At 45.2% G+C, this 21,943-nt stretch overlaps 1 protein-coding gene across 1 annotated transcript in view; it reads left to right on the top strand.

Moving 5' to 3' along the window:
- LOC139226779 (dynein axonemal heavy chain 17-like) overlaps positions 1-21,943 on the top strand; it is a 1,002,254-nt gene that overhangs the window by 333,839 nt on the left and 646,472 nt on the right. Inside the window, exon 16 of the mRNA XM_070857781.1 lies at positions 6,579-6,682. Within this exon, the coding sequence (XP_070713882.1) occupies positions 6,579-6,682 (104 nt within the window). The remainder of the gene's footprint in view (positions 1-6,578; positions 6,683-21,943) is intronic.

A 21,943-nucleotide genomic window follows, 5' to 3' on the forward strand; every position in this document is an offset into this window, starting at 1 on the left:
AAACAGTTGCCAGGGGTGATGATGCACTGCAGTCCCTCCGGCACCCACCTCTCGAGGAAGGCCACGAGCATACCGGTGGACATCCTGTGCTCCATTTCCAGGGACACCCTGGCTTGGATGTAACCGTGGAAGAGAGGCAGGCAGTCGGGCCGAACGACCCCCTCGACCGCCCGCTGCCTGGACCGGCTGATGGCCCCTTTGGCCGTGCCCAGGAGCAGTCCTACGAGGAGGCCTTCCGACCTGCCCACTCCCCTCCGCACAGGGTGCCCAAAGATCAGGAGTGTGGGACTGAAGTGCAACCAGAATTTTAGGAGCAGCCCCTTCAAATAATGTAATAGGGGCTGCAATCTCATACTCTCAATCTAAATGTTGAACACGGACTCCTCCAGATGCAACAGCTCTACAACTCTTTTTGTAGAAAACAAAAATAAGCATTAAATCAAAGGGGGGGGACATTCCAAACAGTTTCCAAGTGCCCCTTTTTTTTGTTTTTTTTTGTGATTTTTTGGGGGGTTTTTTGGGGCACTAAAACCACAAATTATACAAGTGCCCCCTGGCTAAAAGGGGAGGGGACACTAAAACCCGGCACAATAAACCAATTAAACTTTAAAACATACAAAATCAAATTTAAATTTGGTTGTCGCGGATGATGATGCAACTCTAGTCCCTCTGGTGCCCACCTCTCGCGGAAGGCTGCGAGCGTATCGGTGGACACCGCGTGCTCCATCTACAGGGACACTTTGGCTCGGATGCAACCACGGAAGAGAGACAGCAGTAGAGCTGAACGACCCCCCCAACCGCCCGCTGCCTGGACTGGTTGATGACACCCTTGGCCGTGTCCAGGTGCAGTCCTATGAGGAGGCCCTTGGACCTATCCACTCCCCCCCGCACAGGGTGCCCAAGATCAGGAGTGTGGGACTGAAGTGCTACCAGAATTTGAGGAGCAGCCCCTTCAAATAATGGAATAGGGGCTGCAATCTCACACACTCAACCTAAATGTGCAACACGGACTCCAGATGCAACAGCTCTACAAACCTGTGAGCATATGCACAGATGCATACATTATAATACCCATATTCAAAAAGCATGACATAGCAAACACATGCAACTACAGACCCATTAGTTGTACTTCCATTCCATGTTAAATAATGGAATCAATTTTAAGCCGGGTTGCAGCCTCTCAGTCTATTTGACATGGATCATGCCTAAGAAAATTAATGAATTCCATGGTCATTGCTCAATGTTTCAAGCAATATTTTTCTCTGGCCATCCAATAATGTTGATTAAGAATAACCTGAGGTAAAATTCCTACCCACTTTATTTATTTTATTCTCAGCTCCTCAGCAATTTGCTTTCACTCTGTTATATCTGGTCAAAATCACCATTGTGCAATCTATGGAATATTGGCCTGGAGCTTCCACTAGGGATGCAATTGGTAAAATGCACTCAGAATGCATTGAATACTGTGCCGGTTTTGCCGAAGTGGAGTTGAGCCTAAGTTTCCACTCAAACTCATTAGTGCAAGCCCAAATGTAAAATCTCCCATGAATTAGTGCAATCAAGCAGTGTTATTGATCATGATCAGTTATGGACTGGGACATGGTCAGTGGTGCCTCAAGATGACTGAATTTAAATTAATTTAAACTGAAAATTTATTCATATGATTGCAGCAACTGAACAAACAGGCCAATCAGTGATTCAATTTACAGCCAGTAACAAGTCTTAAGTACAATCTTCAATTAACGGCAGATCAATTGACTGAAACATAGAAAATAGGAAACATAGAAAATAGGTGCAGGAGCAGGCCATTCAGCCCTTCTAGCCTGCACCGCCATTCAATGAGTTCATGGCTGAACATGAAACTTCAGTACCCCCTTCCTGCTTTCTCGCCATAACCCTTGATCCCCCGAGTAGTAAGGACTTCATCTAACTCCCTTTTGAATATATTTAGTGAATTGGCCTCAACTACTTTCTGTGGTAGAGAATTCCACAGGTTCACCACTCTCTGGGTGAAGAAGTTTCTCCTCATCTCGGTCCTAAATGGCTTACCCCTTATCCTCAGACTGTGACCCCTGGTTCTGGACTTCCCAACATTGGGAACATTCTTTCTGCATCTAACCTGTCTAAACCCGTCAGAATTTTAAACGTTTCTATGAGGTCCCCTCTCATTCTTCTGAACTCCAGTGAATACAAGCCCAATTGATCCAATCTTTCTTGATAGGTCAGTCCCGCCATCCCGGGAATCAGTCTGGTGAACCTTCGCTGCACTCCCTCAATAGCAAGAATGTCCTTCCTCAAGTTAGGAGACCAAAACTGTACACAATACTCCAGGTGTGGCCTCACCAAGGCCCTGTACAACTGTAGCAACACCTCCCTGCCCCTGTATTCAAATCCCCTCGCTATGAAGGCCAACATGCCATTTGCTTTCTTAACCGCCTGCTGTACCTGCATGCCAACCTTCAATGACTGATGTACCATGACACCCAGGTCTCGTTGCACCTTCCCTTTTCCTAATCTGTCACCATTCAGATAATAGTCTGTCTCTCTGTTTTTACCACCAAAGTGGATAACCTCACATTTATCCACATTATACTTCATCTGCCATGCATTTGCCCACTCACCTAACCTATCCAAGTCACTCTGCAGCCTAATAGCATCCTCCTCGCAGCTCACACTGCCACCCAACTTAGTATCATCCGCAAATTTGGAGATACTGCATTTAATCCCCTCGTCTAAATCATTAATGTACAATGTAAACAGCTGGGGCCCCAGCACAGAACCTTGCGGCACTCCACTAGTCACTGCCTGCCATTCTGAAAAGTACCCGTTTACTCCTACTCTTTGCTTCCTGTCTGACAACCAGTTCTCAATCCACGTCAGCACACTACCCCCAATCCCATGTGCTTTAACTTTGCACATTAATCTCTTGTGTGGGACCTTGTCGAAAGCCTTCTGAAAGTCCAAATATACCACATCAACTGGTTCTCCTTTGTCCACTTTACTGGAAACATCCTCAAAAAATTCCAGAAGATTTGTCAAGCATGATTTCCCTTTCACAAATCCATGCTGACTTGGACCTATCATGTCACCATTTTCCAGATGCACTGCTATGACATCCTTAATAATTGATTCCATCATTTTACCCACTACTGAGGTCAGGCTGACCGGTCTATAATTCCCTGTTTTCTCTCTCCCTCCTTTTTTAAAAAGTGGGGTTACATTGGCTACCCTCCACTCCATAGGAACTGATCCAGAGTCAATGGAATGTTGGAAAATGACTGTCAATGCATCCGCTATTTCCAAGGCCACCTCCTTAAGTACTCTAGGATGCAGGCCATCAGGCCCTGGGGATTTATCTGCCTTCAATCCCATCAATTTCCCCAACACAATTTCCCGACTAATAAAGATTTCCCTCAGTTCCTCTTCCTTACTAGACCCTCTGACCCCTTTTATATCCGGAAGGTTGTTTGTATCCTCCTTAGTGAATACCGAACCAAAGTACTTGTTCAATTGATCCGCCATTTCTTTGTTCCCCGTTATGACTTCCCCTGATTCTGACTGCAGGGGACCTACGTTTGTCTTCACCAACCTTTTTCTCTTTACATACCTATAGAAACTTTTGCAATCCGCCTTAATGTTCCCTGCAAGCTTCTTCTCGTACTCCATTTTCCCTGTCCTAATCAAACCCTTTGTCCTCCTCTGCTGAGTTCTAAATTTCTCCCAGTCCCCAGGTTCGCTGCTATTTCTGGCCAATTTGTATGCCACTTCCTTGGCTTTAATACTATCCCTGATTTCCCTAGATAGCCACGGTTGAGCCACCTTCCCCTTTTTATTTTTACGCCAGACAGGAATGTACAATTGTTGTACTTCATCCATGCGGTCTCTAAATGTCTGCCATTGCCCATCCACAGTCAACCCCCTAAGTATCATTCGCCAATCTATCCTAGCCAATTCTCGCCTCATACCTTCAAAGTTACCCTTCTTTAAGTTCTGGACCATGGTCTCTGAAATTACTGTTTCATTCTCCATCCTAATGCAGAATTCCACCATATTATGGTCACTCTTCCCCAAGGGGCCTCGCACAATGAGATTGCTAATTAATCCTCTCTCATTACACAACACCCAGTCTAAGATGGCCTCCCCCCTAGTTGGTTCCTCAACATATTGGTCTAGAAAACCATCCCTTATGCACTCTAGGAAATCCTCCTCCACCGTATTGCTTCCAGTTTGGCTAGCCCAATCTATGTGCATATTAAAGTCACCCATTATAACTGCTACACCTTTATTGCATGCACCCCTAATTTCCTGTTTGATGCCCTCCCCAACATCCCTATTACTGTTTGGAGGTCTGTACACAACTCCTACTAACGTTTTTTGCCCTTTGGTGTTCTGCAGCTCTACCCATATAGATTCCACATCATCCAAGCTAATGTCTTTCCTAACTATTGCATTAATCTCCTCTTTAACCAGCAATGCTACCCCACCTCCTTTTCCTTTTATTCTATCCTTCCTGAATGTTGAATACCCCTGAATGTTGAGTTCCCAGCCCTGATCATCCTGGAGCCACGTCTCCGTAATCCCAATCACATCATATTTGTTAACATCTATTTGCACAATTAATTCATCCACCTTATTGCGGATACTCCTTGCATTAAGACACAAAGCCTTCAGGCTTGTTTTATTAACACCCTTTGTCCTTTTAGAATTTTGCTGTACAGTGGCCCTTTTTGTTCTTTGCCTTGGGTTTCTCTGCCCTACACTTTTCCTCATCTCCTTTCTGTCTTTTGCTTTTGGCTCCTTTTTGTTTCCCTCTGTCTCCCTGCATTGGTTCCCATCCCCCTGCCATATTAGTTTAAATCCTCCCCAACAGCACTAGCAAACACTCCCCCGAGGACATTGGTTCCAGTCCTGCCCAGGTGCAGACCATCCGGTTTGTACTGGTCCCACCTCCCCCAGAACCGGTCCCAATGCCCCAGGAATTTGAATCCCTCCCTGCTGCACCACTGCTCAAGCCACGTATTCATCTGCGCTATCCTGCGATTCCTACTCTGACTATCACGTGGCACTGGTAGCAATCCCGAGATTACTACTTTTGAGGTCCTACTTTTTAATTTAGCTCCTAGCTCCTTAAATTCGTTTCGTAGGACCTCATCCCTTTTTTTGCCTATGTCGTTGGTACCAATGTGCACCACGACAACTGGCTGTTCTCCCTCCCATTTCAGAATGTCCTGCACCCGCTCCGAGACATCCTTGACCCTTGCACCAGGGAGGCAACATACCATCCTGGAGTCTCGGTTGCGGCCGCAGAAACGCCTATCTATTCCCCTCACAATTGAATCCCCTATCACTATCGCTCTCCCACTCTTTTTCTTGCCCTCCTGTGCAGCAGAGCCAGCCACTGTGCCATGAACTTGGCTGCTGCTGCCCTCCCCTGATGAGTCATTCCCCTCAACAGTACCCAAAGCGGTGTATCTGTTTTGCAGGGGGATGACCGCAGGGGACCCCTGCACTACCTTCCTTGCTCTACTCTTCCTGCTGGTCTTCCATTCCCTATCTGGCTGTGGACCCTTTCCCTGCGGTAAGACCAACTCACTACACGTGATACTCACGTCATTCTCAGCATCGTGGATGCTCCAGAGTGAATCCACCCTCAGCTCCAATTCCGTAACGCGGACCGTCAGGAGCTGGAGGCGGATACACTTCCCGCACACATAGTCGTCAGGGACACCGGAAGCGTCCCTGAGTTCCCACATGGTACAGGAGGAGCATAACACCCGACCGAGCTCTCCTGCCATGTCTTAACCCTTAGATACACTTAAACTGGTAATAACAATGTTAAAAGTTACTGACCAATATAAGAAGAAAAAGAAAAACTACTCACCAATCACCAGCCAATCACTTACCCCCTAGGCTGTGACGTCACCTTTGTTTTTTTGCCTTCTCCCTGTAGCTGCACCGGTACGCCTCTCGCCGACCCCGGACTCGCGCTGCTCCGAGCTCCCGCCTCCTCGACTGACTGCTCGAACTGCCCGACTCCCGCTGGCCTTTATAGGCCTCTCGCCGACCCCGGACTAATTTAAACTGAATTTCAGAAGTAATTTAAAGTAATTGTAATATTAGTATGAGAAACAGATCCGAGTGAGGTTTCAATTGACTGTTGGTCACTGCAGCTTCAGGTCATTAACAATGGATCAATATGACCGAGGGTGCCTGTACTCCCGAGACTTTGGCCGCAATGTGATGAACACAATTGGCAGAATCTCACCTGGGGGCAGGGATTGCTTCAGCGAATGGACTTTTGTACAGTGTAAAAGATCATAGAGCTCCAGCGTGAAGTGGTTATGGCGTAACTCACTGATACTTAAACTTCTGTGATCTTTTGCAATAATTCCACCCAGATTTCGATATTATCTGGGCAGAAATCATGCAGTTACTCTGGACCCCCAAGTGCAATTATCAGCCAAAGTTGGAACCCAATCTTTGTTTGCAGTTTAGATTTTACAAAATATCATATAACATATTGAATATGTCATACAGCAGGATGTAAATTACTTCTTTGCACTTTTGTCTCTTGTTAGATGTTTGGCAATATATTCAGGAGATGAGAAGCATATTGTATGATCTTGAGAGTCGTATTCAGAAAGCCAAAAACAATGTAGAAATGATGCGTCTCATGATGATGGTGAGTACTATCTAGAATTTTGATCATGAGAACTAGAATCTGATACATTGCAACCTCACTGTAATAGAGAACTTGGAAACAGTTAAACAGCAAGCTTAAATAAGGTTGTACACTTTGCCATATCCTACATTTGCAATCTTTGTCGATATTCATGAGCTACAAGAGAAAATTATTTTGGTTCCAGTCTAGCCACTGTATTGTACAGGATGAAACGTTGGCAGTAATAATGACAGCTCAAGCCAATCAGTGTTAAGGTGTTACATTGTATCATTAATTACATAAAGATTATTCTCCTCTGGGAGTAAAGTGATACAAAAAAGATATGAGAAAAGGTGAGCAAGGCCATTATTAAGTGGAAATGGAACAAAAAATCAGTATCTAGCACTATTCTTTGGGCTGGATTTTCGCGAAGTTTGCGATTGGGTTTTTGCCACGATTTGACCCTCCGGGGCGAAAACCCGGTCGCAAAGCCCAGGCAGGATCCTCGGCTCGTTGTTTGCAGCGGCGATGGGACGTCCCGCTGGGGAGAGGAGCGCCAATGTGCAACGCTGCGGATTGAGTTACCGTTGGACTTTCGGCTCTATCCCAACGCATACGGTGTGCCCAGAATACCGATAGGTCAAACCTGTCGGTGCAGCCCTGCCAGCAGTGGTAAGTATGAAAACCAGCAAAACAGGTAAGTTAAAGTTTTTATTTTTTAATTTTTGTTCAGCAATTCGATAGATAAGTGTCTTGTAAATGTTTTTTGAATGTTTTGGGGACCTTTTTTTCCCCCCTCCCAAGGCCTCTCTCGCAGCGCTCCTGGCCCCGGACTAAATTTTGCGGAACTCGCATTTTTGCGCCGCTAATCCTCATGCAACGCCCCCCTTACAGATGCGCCTGTAAAACCCGAAAGTTTGGCCTAAAAATGGGAGCGCAACGTAAACGTTGCTACCATTTTTGCCGAAAAAATCCGAAAGCCGAAAATCCGCCTCTTTATCTTGCTCCCATTGTGAAAGAATAATACAAGGTAAAAAGCCTTTGTTAATGCCTTGCTAAAGACTGCAAAGCATTGTCAACAAAGAGAAACTCACTCAGAATTGTGTGGCAAGGGGAGGGAATGTGTCTATTAAATAGAGGCATGCCAGGGCACCTCAGTCCCATGAAATGCATATCTTGCACCATGTTACTCCACGACGCTTCCCATGTCTTGTACAATCACATGTGCAGGAAGTGTCGTCAGCTGGACGAACTCAAGCTCCAGGCTTTGGAGCTTGAGTTGCAGCTAATGATGCTGCGGTGCATCCGTGAAGCTAAGAGCTACGTGGATGGCACCTTTCAGGAAGTGGTCCCCCCACAGCTAAACAGGCAGTGAGGGAATGGGTGACCATTAGACAGACAAGGAGGACCAGGCAGGTAGTGTAGGAGTCTCCTGAGTGCATCTCAGTCTTTAACTAGAATACTGGTGAGGACAATGATTCCTTTGGAGAGTACAACCAGAGCCAAGTCCATGGCACCACGGGTAGCTCAGCTGTACAGAGGAGAGGAGGAAGATTGGGAAAGCAATAGTAATAGGTGATTCGACATTTAGGGAAACAGACAAGCGTTTCTGCGGCTGCAGACATAATTCCAGGATGGTATGTTGTCTCCCTGGTACCAAGATCAAGGATGTCACTGAGCAGCTGCAGAACATTCTGTGAGAGGAGGGTGAACAACCAGAGGTCGTGGTCCACATTGATAGCAATTACATAGGTAGAAAGAGGGATGACGTTCTGCAACCAGATTTTAGGGAGCGAAGAAAGAAATTAAAAAGCAGGACCTCAGAGGTAGTAATCTCTGGATTACTCCCGGTACCATGAGCTAGTGAGTATAGAAATAGGAGTTTAGAGCAGATGAATGCATAGTTTGAGAGATGTTTCAGGAGGAAAGGCTTTAGATTCCTGGGGCATTGGGACAGAGGGAGGTGGGACCTGCACCACTACAGAGCTGGGACCAATATCCTTGCAGAGGGGTTTGCTGTTGTGGAGGGTTTAAATTAATTTGGCAGGGGTGGGCACCAGGATGTAGCATTAGAAAGGAGAAACAAGTTGCACAAAGGATTGGGAGCGACAGATAGCAATAGAATAAGAAATAGTATTGTATTAGGTGGGGCCAGACTAAGTGAGAATACAATAAGTCTAAGATAGGTTTAGAGTGCATGTGTGTAAATGCACGAAGCGTGGTAAGTAAGATTGGTGAGCTGCAGGTGCAAATGGGAATACGATATTGTGGCGATAACTGAGACCTGGCTTAAAAATATTCCTGGATATAAGGTGTGCAGAAAAGATAGGGAAGGAAATAAAGGAGGTGGAGTGACAGTATTGGTTAAGGAGAATATTACAGTATTGGAGAGAGAGGATGTCCTGGAGGGGTTCAAGGATAGAATCTATTTGATTCGAGTTAAGAAACAATAGAGGTGCCATTATACTATTAGGTGTATTTTATAGGCCACCAACTAGTGGGCCAATGAGGAAGGAGGCATTGCTGGACCTGGTTCTGGGAAATGAGGTGGGTCAAGTGAAGCAAGTGTCAGTAGGGAAACATGATGGGAACAGGGATCATAGTATCAGGTGTAGATTAGCTATGGAAAAGAACAGTGAGCAATCTCGAGTAAAAATACTTATTTGGAGTGGGTTAAGAATGGATCTGGCCTGGGTAAATTGGAATCAAAAATTGGCAGGCAAAACTGTAATTGAACAATGGGCTCTCTTTAAAGAGGAGATAGTTGGGGTACATAAGAAATAAGAGCAAGAGTAGACTACCTGGCCCTTCGAGCCTGCTCTGCCATTTAATATCATGCCTGATCTGATCATGGACTCAGCTCCACTTCCCTGCCCGCTCCCCATAACCCTTTATTGCTCAAAAATCTGTCTTATCTCAGCCTTAAATATATTCAGTGACCCAACCTCCACAGCTCTCTGGGGCAGAGAATTCCATAGATTTATAATTCTCTGAGAGAAGATAGTTCTCATCTCAGTTTTAAATGGGCAGCCCCTTATTCTGAGACTATGTCCCCGAGTTTTAGTTTCCCCTATGAGTGGAAATATCCTCTCTGCATTCACCTTGTCGAGCCCCCTCATTATCTTATATGTTTCGATAAGATCACCTCTCATTCTTCTGAACTCCAGTGAGTATAGGCCCAATCTATTTAACCTATCTTCATAAGTCAATCATCTCATCTCTGGAATCAACCTAGTGAACCTTCTCTGAACAGCCTCCAATGCAAGTATGTCCTTCCTGAAATACGGAGACCAAAACTGTACGCAGTATTCTAGGTGTGACCTCACTAATACCCTGAACAGTTGTAGCAGGACTTCTCTGTTTTTATACTTTATTTCTCTTGTAATAAAAGCCAACATTCCATTTGCCTTCCTGATTACTTGCTGTACCTGCATACTAACTTTTTGTGTTTCATGCACAAAGGACCCCAGGTCCCTCTGTACAGCAATTTGCAATTTTTCTCCATTTAAATTATAATTTGCTTTTCTATTTTTTTTGCCAAAGTGGATAACCTCACATTTTCCCACATTATACTCCATCTGCCAAATTTTTGCCCACTCACTTAGCCTGTCTATATCCTTGATGTGGAGTATGACAAAGACATTCAACACAGGCCTGTTGTGGAGAAAAGAATTGTTTAATTGCTTGATCAAAGGAGACACGGTCTACACCAGTTCCTTAACTGGATGTCTTCCCAACCGTTCTCGTCGAACACTTTAGGAATTGCTTCTTTTATACAGAATTCTTTGCAAAGTCATAATTTACATTATCATTGGTCAGTCTTTTTACTGACAATTTTTTTTTCGCTTTGTTACAGATTGTTTAATTTCAACTTTGTTAATTGTTTCATATTCTCCTTGGGTATGAACATATGTATCTTGCATCCTGCCTCCTGCCACTAACAGTAATTTATTTCTAAGTTCTGAATACAACAGGAAGCCACTTCCTAGGCCTACGACCTTAGCTCTGAATAACAGGAACTGTACCATTGTCCTACAGTTGCACCTGCTAATTCTGCCACATCAGCAAATTGTGTTTTTGCCTTCCTAATCTAAAACATGTTTAACTCTTTAATTCTCGCTTCAATCCCTTTGCAGATTTTTTGTGTCCTCCTCACGATTTGCTTTCCCACCCATCTTTGTATCATTAGCAAACTTGGCTACATTACACTCAGTCCCTTCATCCAAGCCATTAATATATATTGTAAATAGTTCAGGACCCAGCACCGATCCCTGTGGCACCCCACTAGTCACTGTTTGCCAACCGGAAAATGATCCATTTATCCCGACTCTCTGTTTCCTGCTAGTTAGCCAATCCTCGATCCAACCCCATGAACTTTTATCTTGGCACCTTATCGATTGCCTTCTGGAAATCCAAATACACCACATCCACTGGTTCCCCCTTATCCATCATGCTCGTTACATCCTCAAAGAACTCCAGCAAATTTGTCAAACATGATTACCAGATCTAAGATAGCCTGCTCCCTGGTTGGTTCCGTAACATACCGTTGAAGGAAATTATCTCTATGAACTCTTCCTCAAGGTTACCCTGGCCAATTTGCTTTGTCCAATCATTGGCCCTGATATTCCGGCCTCCCGGGTCCGTATGGAGTGTGTACGGACCCGGGAAGGCATCGCAAAAGCCAGTTTTCAGCGCACAATGCGCATGCGCTGAAAACCGGCATTTCCAATCGGTCAAGCTGGAGCTTGGTAGATCCTCCACATCTTGGGAGCGAGGATACTTGCATGGGCAAGATTGCAATATTTACCCATATCTTGCCCAGCGGATGTCCTGAAAACTCTTGCGCCTGATAAAAGCAGGTGCATAGCCTACTTTTACGGGCATAAGAGTTTTAAAATAGACCAAAACATTATAAAATAAAATTTTAAAAAAACACATTTTATTGTTAAAAAACCTTCCCAGTACGGTAAGTTTATTTTAAACCATAATTTTAAAAACTTTGTTAAAAATCAGAAAAAAATATATTTTTTATAATACATAACTAACTTTAATTTAAATTAATAAAAATATGTTGTGTATTTTTTCTATTTTTTATTAGAGTTTTGTGGGGGGGGGGTGGTGCGCGGTGTTGCTCATTCATAATAATGGGAACTCCAACTTATGGAGTTCCCATTATTATGAATGAGAATATACTTTACCTGGATTGGCTGCCAGAGCCATGTGACTGCAGCTCCAGCCCTGCGCATGTCCTGACCTGCACGCACTCCGACGCGCAGTCAGTGGAGGCCTCAGGATCGGGAACTCGCGTGGACGCAGCAGGAACAGGTCGGTGCGCATCTTTAACTTTTTTACCCTATCGCCCGCGGGAAGCAGCTGACTGCGATTTCTGGGCTAATATGAAGGTTAAAATCACACATGATTATTGCCATTCCTTTACTACAAGCTTCCATTATTTCTTGATTTATCTCCGTCCAACAGTGTAGCTACTGTTAGGGGGCCTATAGACTACGCCCACCAGTTACTTTTTCCCCTTATTATTCCTTATCGCCACCCAAACTGATTCTTTATTTTGATCTTCTGAGCCAATATAGTTTCTCACTAACGCACTGATCTCATCCTTTATTAACAGTGCCGCCTCCTTTTCCTTTCTGTCTGTCCTTCCGAATTGTCAAATACCCCTGAATATTTAGTTCCCAGTCCTGGTCACTTTGCACCCACGTCTCTGTAATGGCTATCAGATCATACCCATTTGTATCTATTTGTGCCATCAACTCATCTATTTTGTTACGAATGCTATGTGCATTCAGATAAAGAGCTTTGAAATTAGTTTTTTTTTAACCATTTTTTCCTGCTTTGACCCCACTTTCTGATTCACCTTTATGTTTATACATTCTGTCCCTTCCTGTCACGCTCTGGTTTTCATTTGCGCCAGTGCTACCTTGCTCTATTGCCTTCTCCTTATTCTTTGACTTTTTAAATTTTCGCTCACCTGAATCCTTCCCTCCACTAATTAGTTTAAAGCCCTCTCTACAGCCCTAGTTATTTGATTCACCAGGATCCTAGTCCCTGCACGATCTAAGTGTAGCCCGTCCGAACGGAACTGCTCCCTCTTAACCCCAGTACTGGTGCCAATGTCCCACGAACCAAAACCCATTTCTCCCACACCAGTCTTTGAGCCATGTGTTTAACTCTCTGATCTTATTTACCCTATGCAAATTTGCTCGTGGCTCAGGTAGTAATCTACAGATTATTACCTTTGTGGTTCTGCTTTTTAATTTGGCCCCTAGCTGCTCATAATCCCTCAGCAGAACCTCTTTCTTTGTCCTATCTATGCCGTTGGTACCCATGTGGACCACGACAACTGGATCTTCCCCTTCCCACTCCAAGTTTCTCTCCAGTCCTGAGGAGATGTCCTTAACCCTGGCACCGGGCAGGCAACACAGCCTTCGGGACTCACGCTCTTGATCGAGGTACATTCTCACGGGGTAGGGGAGGTGCGCAGGGGATAGATAGGGCAATCAAAGTCAGAGCTCCCTGGATGATGAAAGAGATAGAGAGTAAAATGAAGCAGAAAAAGGGGGCTAATGACAGATGATCAGGTTGAGAATGCAAATGAGAACCAGGCTGAATATAGAACGTTCAGTGAGGAAGTGAAAAAGAAAATATGAGGGGCAAAGAGAGAGTATGAGAATAGATTGGCAGCTAACATAAAAAGGAATACAAAAGTCTTCTTTAGGTATATAAATAGTAAATGGGTAGTAAGAGGAGGCGGGGGTCGATTAGGGACCAAAATTGATACCTACGCAACAACAACAACTTGTATTTATATCACACCTTTAACATAGTAAGATGTCCCAAGGCACTTCACAGGAGTATTATAAGGCAAAAATTTGACACCGAGCCATATAAGGAGAAATTAGGGCAGAAGACCCGAAGCTTGGCCAAAGAGGTAGGTTTTAAGGAGCGTCTTAAAGGAGGAAAGAGAAGTAGAGAGGCGGAGAGGTTTAGGTAGGGAATTCCAGAGCTTAGGGTCTAGGCAACAGAAGGCACGATGATTAGAAGTTGAGCGATTAGAATCAGGGATGCTCAAGAGGGCAGAATTAGAGGAGCGCAGATATCTTGGAGTGTTGTGGGGCTGGAGGAGATTACTGAGCTAGGGAGGGGAAAGGCCATGAAGGGATTTGAAAACAAGAATGATAATTTTGAAATCAAGGCATTGTTTAACCGGGAGCCAATGTAGGTCAGCGAGCACAGGAGTAATGGATGAATGGTACTTGGTGCGAGTAAGGACATGGGCAGCCAAGTTTTGGATGACCTCAAGTTTACGTAGGATAGAACATGGGAGGCCAGCCAGGAGTGTGTTGGAATAGTCAATTCTAGAGGTAACAAAGGCATGGATGAAGGTTTCAGAAGCGGATAAACTGAGGCAAGGGCAGAGACAGGTAATGTAACGGAGGTTGAAAAGGGTGGTCTTAGTTCTTCCGCGGATATGTGGTCGGAAACTCATTTCAGTGTCAGATATGACACCAAGATTGCGAACAGTGTGGTTCAGCCTCAGATAAATGTTAGGGAGAGGGATGAAGTCAGTGGCTAAGGAATGGAGTTTGTTGCGGCGACCGAAATCATTCGCTCTGTCGTCCCAATATTTAATTAGAGAACATCTTTGCTCATCTAGAACTGAATGTCAGTCAAGCAGTCGGATGATTTAGATACCATGGAGAAGTCGAGATAGAGCTGGGTGTCGTCAGCATACATGTAGCAACATCGGATGATGTTAATAAAAACATAAGAAATAGGAGCAGGAGTAGGCCATAAGGCCCCTCGAGCCTGCTCCGCCATTAAATAAGATCATGGCTGATCTGATCATGGACTCAGCTCCACTTCCCTGCGCGCTCCCCATAACCCCTTATCTCCTTATCGTTTAAGAAACTGTCTATTTCTGTCTTAAATTTATTTAATATCCCAGCTTCCACAGCTCTCTGAGGCAGCGAATTCCACAGATTCACAACCCTCTGAGAGAAGTAATTTCTCCTCATCTCAGTTCTAAATGGGCGGTCCTTATTCTAGTTCTATCTCCCCCACCAGTGGAAACATCCTCACTGCATCCACCTTGTCAAGCCCCCTCATAATCTTATACGTTTTTATAAGATCACCTCTCATTCTTCTGAATTCCAATGAGTAGAGGCCCAACCCGTTATGTTCAGAATAATTCCACAAGACTATACTGTAAGCTCAAACTGTTGTGACCTTGGTCTCTTTAATGTAACTCCAGAGTGAGGCAGCAGCATGGTAGACTGCCTTTTACACCTGTTTTCCCGGGGTGTGCAGGTGACCCTTGGGTCTCCAACAGGTGCGCCCCTGGTAGCAAGTCTTACACACTAGTAAGGTTTACATACATAACACAACCTACTCAACCTTTCCTTATAAGTCAACCCACTCATCCCCGGGATCAACCTAGTGAACCTTCTCTAAACTGCCTCCACAGCAAGTATATCCTTTCGTAAATATGGAAACCAAAACTGCACGCAGTATTCCAGCTGTGGCCTCATCAATACCCTGTACAGCTGTAACAAGACTTCCCTGCTTTTATACTCCATCCCCTTTGCAATATAGGCCAAGATTCCATTGGTCTTCCTGATCACTTGCTGTACCTGCATACTATCCTTTTGTGTTTCATGCACAAGTACCCCCAGGTACCACTATACTGCGGCACTTTACAATCTTTCTCTATTTAAATAATAACTTGCTCTTTGATTTTTTTCGATAAAGTGCATGACCTCACACTTTCCAACATTATAGTCCATCTGCCAAATTCTTGCCCACTCACTTAGCCTGTCTATGTCCTCCTGCAGCCTCTTTATGTCCTCCTCACACAATGCCCTTCCTCCCATCTTTGTGTCGTCAAGGGGCAGCATGTAGATGAGAAAGAGGAGGGGGCTAAGGATAGATCCTTGATGGACATCAGAAGTACCAATGCGGGAGTGGGACGAGAAGCCATTGCAGGTGATTCTGTGGCTATGATTAGATAGATAAGAATGATGACAGATGTCAGGATACAAGTGAGAACCAGCCTGAATATAGAAAATTCAGAGTGGAAACGAAAAATGAAATAAGAGGGGCAACAAGAGAGCATGAGAATAGATTAGCAGCTAACATAAAAGCAAAGCCAAAAGTCTTCTATATGCATATAAATAGTAAACAGCTAGTAAGAGGAGGGGTGGGGATGATTAGGGACCAAAAAAGAGACCTACGCATGGAGGCAGAGGGCATGGTTGAGGTACTAAATGAGTACCTTGCATCTGTCTTTACCAAGAAAGGAGATGGTGCCAAAGTCATAGTGAAAGAAGAGGTAGTTGGGATACTGAATCATATCATAGAAATTTACAGCACAGAAGGAGGTCATTTCGGCCGACAAATAGCTATCCAGCCTAATCCCACTTTCCAGCTCTTGGTCCATAGCCCTGCAGGTTACAGCACTTCAAGTGCACATCCAAGTATCTTTTAAATGTGGCGAGGGTTTCTGCCTCTTAACACCCTTTCAGGCAATGAGTTTCAGACCCCCACCACCTTCGGGTTGAGGGCATCCTGCAAGGCCATCTATAGTCTCTGCCTCTGACACTCAGCAGCCTTCCACCAGCCCTGTTGTGGTCACCAAGGAGCAGTAGAATAGGTAAAGGCACTGTTAAGAGGGGATATAAGGGTTTGAACAAAGGTGATTCGTAACTGTAATTATTTATTAATGTGGTTAATGTTATGTGATAAAATTTGAATTGGACTGTTGCATATTTGGTGGTGTGTCTCATTTTCGTTTTGGGGCTGTGGTATGGAAGGAGAAGTTGATGTGCTGATGGGAACTGTTGCTTGAACACTCCGATGGTCTGCTGAATGATGTTCCTAGTGGCAGTATGGTTCTCATTATATGAGTGGGCTGGAATTCATTGGAACCGATGTCTGATGAGGCAGTCGCAGACCGACCGCCCTTGCAGAAGGCCGATTGAGTGGCTTCCTCCTCTGTTGCTGCTCGTCCTTCTCCTTATCCTCCTCCTTGTCCTCCTCATGCTCCTGCTCCTCCTTCTCCTCTTCCTTCTGAAGTGGTGGAGTTATGCCTGGTGGCAATGGCTGCGCACCCATGATGGCCAAGTTGTGCAGCATGCTGCAGATGACGACAAAAAGGGACACCCACTCAATCGAGTACTGGAGGATTCCTTCCGAGTGGTCAAGGCAGTGGGAACCGTTGCTTAAGCACTCTGATGGTCTGCTGAATGATGTTCCTAGTGGCGGTATGGTTCTCATTTTATGAGTGCTGGGCAGGAGTGTTGGGGTTGCAGAGTGGAGTCATGAGCCAGGTGGAGCCAGGATAGCGGATATTGACAGTGAGGATTCTGTGTGTGTGATTGTACACCAACTGCACAGTGAGTGGTAGCCTTTGCAGTTACGGAATATCTCAGGATTGTGAGGGGTGCCCGTTGGTACAGTCAATGGCGCCGTGCACCATGGTGAAGCCCGCTATACTGGCAAAGCCATATGCACACTCCAGCTGCTCCTCTCTGGTCATGGGGAAGGAAATGTAGTCCCTTCTCCTTCTGTAGAGAGCATCTATAACATCGTGAATGCAGCAATGGACGGCAAACTGGGAGATGTTGGAGTTGTGGCCTGTTGCACATTGGAAGGATCCGTTGACTTAGAAATTCAGCACGATGGTGACCTTGACTGCCACTGAGGGAACCATCCTCATCCTGGTCTGAGGCTTGTGGTCTGGTTGCAGAGCTCTGTGACTATGCCCTTGCTGCAGTGCAGCATTCGAACACACTGTTCCTCAGTGAAATTGTTGTAGACGAACTGCTGCCGGAATACCCTGGGAGAGAAAGGGCTCGTGTTGAGAACCCTTTTGGCCCGCCTCCTTCTGGCCACATTTTGCTGTCTATTTATCTGCCTAAGTTGCCTCTGATGGTGATGTTGGAGCGCGAGTTCCACTGCCAACACTGCCCCCCATGAAACAATATAAATGTTGTATTTTCAAATTTGGCCTCAATGAAAGTCATGATTATTTAACATCCAGAATACTCCTTCAACTCCAAATTGGTGAAATCTGTCAAAATACCTGTCTGCTGATGTGGAACAAAGCAGCAACCATTATTAGCTGACTAAAACTTTACCCGATGCTGGCTTCTTTACGTTTACAAAACAAGCTACAATACAAGAAGTAAAGAAGTTAAAATAAAAAGTTTATACTTATAGCATAGTCAATTAAAGACAGATGACAAGTACAACTTATTAACATCTACAAGGTTTTGAGGTGATCGATCTCAAATGGCCTTGTGCTAACACCGAGCAGAATGTTCTAATGAAATAGGCTTTACGTCTTTTTTAAGTACATTAAAAACACCCTTATTCCCAACAATCCTTGTTCCCCTGAAAGGATTCCAATCAATCATTATCTTTGTCTCATCTGGGATAACAGACACAGTAACTGACCTCCCTATAACCATTCTATAAACATAAGATAAGTAGGATGGATGGGTACCTCCTTACTCAAAATGTTCATAAGAATTAGGAGCAGGAGTAGGCCATACGGCCCCTCGAGCCTGCTCCACCATTCAATAAGATCATGGTGGGTCTTCGACATAACTCCACTTTCACGCCAATTCTCCGTATCCCTTGATTCCCCTCGAGTTCAAAAGATGGGTTTGACTAGACAAGGTCTCAATCTTTAGCTGCCTGATTAAATTACAATGTTTATATAGAACAAAAGAAATAGGAGCAGGAGTAGGCCATTCCTCCTTGAGCCTGTTCCACCATTAAATAAGACCTTGGCTGATCTTCTACCTCAATTCCACTTTCCTACTATCCCCATATCCCTTGATTCTCTTAATATCCAAACATCTATCGATCTTTGTCTTGAATATACTCAACGACTGAACCTCCACAGCCCTCTCGGGTAGAAAATTCCAAAAACTCACCACTCTCTGAGTGAAGAAATGTCTCCTCACCTCAGTCCTAAACAGTCCTTAAGCTGAGACTGTGACCCCCTGATTCTAGACTCCCCAGCCAGGGGAAACGTCCTCCTTGCATCTACCCTGTCAAGCCCTGTAAGAATTTTGTATAGAAAACCTTATTCTAAAATGGAAGCTTTGTTCTAAAATGCAAGCTTGCAAAAGCACTTAGCTTACAATTACTAAAACAGATTGTCTGGTCATTATCTAATTGCTGTTTGTGGGACCTTGCTGTGCACAAATTGGCTGCTGTGTTTCCTACATTATGACAGTGATTACAGTTCAAAACAACTTCATTGTTTGCAGCCAACTTCAGCCAGAAGTGCTGAGTGGAAGATCCATATCGGCCTCCTCCTGAGGTCTCTACCATCACGGAAACCAGTCTTCAGCCAATTCGATTCAGTCCACGTGATATCAAGAATCGGCTAAGTGCACTGCATATGACAAAGGCTATGAACCCCGACAACATCTCGGCTGTCGTGCTGAAGACTTTTGTTTCAGAACTAGCCGCGCCTCTAGCCAAGCTGTTCCAGTACAGCTACAACACTGGCATCTATCCGACAATGTGGAAAACCGCCCAAGTATGTCATGTCCACAAAAAGCAGGACAAATCCAATCCGGCCAATTACTGCCCCATCAGTCTATTCTCAATCATCAGCAAAGTGATGGAAGGTGTCGTCGACAGTGCTATCAAGCAGCAGTTACTCACCAATAACCTTCTCACCGATGCCCAGTTTGTGTTCCACCATGACACTTGGCTCCAGACCACATTACAGACTTGGTGCAAACATGGAAAAAAAGAACTGAATTCCAGAGGTGAGATGAAAGTGATTGCCCTTGACATCAAGGCAGCATTTGACCGAATGTGGCATCAAGGAGCCCTCGTAAAACTGAAGTCAATGGAAATTAGGGGCAACACTCTCCACTGACTGAAGTCATACCTAGCACAAAGGAAGATGGTCGTGGTGGTTGGAGATCAATCATCACAGCCCCAGGAAATCGTGCAGGAGTTTCTCAGGGCAATGTCCTAGGCCCAACTATCTTCAGCTACTTCATCAATGACCTTCCCTTCATCATAAGGTCAGAAGTGAGGATGTTCGCTGATGACTGCACAGTGTTCAGTGCCATTTGCAACTCCTCATATGATGAAGCAGTCTATGCCCACATGCAACAAGACCTGGACGACATTCAGGCTTGGGCTGATAAGTGGCAAATAACATTCACGCCACACAAGTGTCACGCAATGACCATCTCCAACAATCGAGAGTCTAACCAGTGCCTCTTGACATTCAACGACATTACCATTCACTGAATCCTGCACCTTCAACATCCTGAGGGTCACCATTGACCAGAAACATAACTGGACCAGCCACATAAATACTGTGGCAACAAGAGCAGGTCAGAAGCTGGGTATTCTCACCTCCCTACTCCTCAAAGCCTTTCCACCATCTACAAGGCACAAGTCAGAAGTGTGATGGAATACTCTCCACTTGCCTGGATAAGTGCAGCTCCAACAACACTCAAGAAGCTAGGCACCATCCAGGACAAAGCAGCCCGCTTGACTGGCACCCCATCCACCAGCTTAAACATTCACTTCCTCCACCACCGGCACACCTTGGCTGCAGTATGTACCATCTACAAGATGCCCTGCAGCAACTCGCCAAGGCTTCTTTGGCAGCATTTCCCAAACCCGCAACCTCTACCACATAGCAGGACATGGGCAGCAGGTGCATCGGAACACCACCACCTCCACTCCAAGTCACACACCATCCTGACTTGGAAGTATGTCGCCGTACCTTCATCGTCGCTGAGTCAAAATCCTGGAACTCCCTCCCTAACAGCACTGAGATAGTACCTTCACCACACGGACTGCAGCGGCTCAAGAAGGCGGCTCACCACTATCTCAAGGGCAATTAGGAATGGGCAATAAATGCTAGCCATGCCAGCGACGCCCACATCTCATGAATTAATGAAAAACAAATTGTCTCTAAAGCGCTTTGGGACATCCTGAGGTCATGAAAGGCACGATATAAATACAAATTTTCTTTGAAACAGAGGAGATTGAGGGGAGATTTAATTGAGGTGTATCAAATTATGAGGTGCGTAGATAGAGTGGATAGGAAGGACCTATTTCCCCTAGCACAGAGGTCAATAACTAGGGGCTTTAGAATGAAAGTCATTTGTAGAAGGATTAAGAGGGGAGTTAAGAATTTTTTTCACCCAGGGAGTGATGAGGGTCTGGAACTCACTGCCTGGAAGGGTGCTGAAGGCTGAAACCCTCATCGCATTTTAAAAGAACTTGGATATGCATTTGAAGTGCCATAATCTACAAGGCTACTGACCAAGTACTGGAATATAATATTAAGCTGGATAGCTCTTTTTTTGTCCGGCACAGACACGATGGTCTCCTTCTGGGCTGTAATCTTCTATGGGGCCGATTTTCAGCATGACTCCACCCGCCCAAGTGCCGCCCAAAGTGCTGTTGATGGCCGCTGAGGTACCGGACGGTACTTTGGGCGGGATATTCAGGAAGAAGGTCCTTCGAAGGTCGGCGGGCGGCAAATGGAAGATGTACGCTGCCAATCAGGGCGGCAGCGGGCAGGAGGTCGCATTCTCGGTGGCAGAGGCACTTGCCGCCCAAGTGCCACCAAGAATGGAGTCGCGCCGAAGGAGGATGGAAGAGAAAAAATAAAATCAACAGCAAAAATTTTTTGAAGTATCCGAAGACCTTCAGTGGACCCCATACAGGTAAGTCGCTGTTGCAAAAAAGTATTAACATGTTTACTTAACTTTTTTTCAGGTTCTTCATACTCACCGTCGGGGACCCGTCCTCCAGCCAACGGTCCACCCCCATTCTGCCGCCGAGTCCCACCGATTCCCGCTCGCATGAATTTGGGAGCTTGCGGTGCGGGAGGTCAGCTGTGCCACTCGACCATCCGCTGACATCAACGGACGGTTCCGGGCGACTCTCCCCTCCCGCCTGCTCCAAGCCACCCCGAAAGTGGTACTGGGCGGATCTTCAGGAGGAATGTCAGCGGGATTGGGTGGCAGTCGGCGGCAGCGGGCTGTGAGGTGCTGAATTCTATGATGTTTTCATCATTAGTGGCATGCCCATCCACACTAGCAAAAGACAAGAATCAGGTCCCAGATCACTGCTGCAATACTGAGATTGGTTATCATCCCACTATAAAACCTTGGTATACTTAGAATATTAAAAATGAATTTCAGTTGGTCATGTGCCTCTTTTTATCAATTTTTAGTTTAATTTTGGGTTTTTTCTCAACCATTT

The sequence above is a fragment of the Pristiophorus japonicus genome, chromosome 16, assembly GCF_044704955.1.
Source record: "Pristiophorus japonicus isolate sPriJap1 chromosome 16, sPriJap1.hap1, whole genome shotgun sequence".
Classification (NCBI taxonomy): Eukaryota; Metazoa; Chordata; class Chondrichthyes; family Pristiophoridae; genus Pristiophorus; species Pristiophorus japonicus.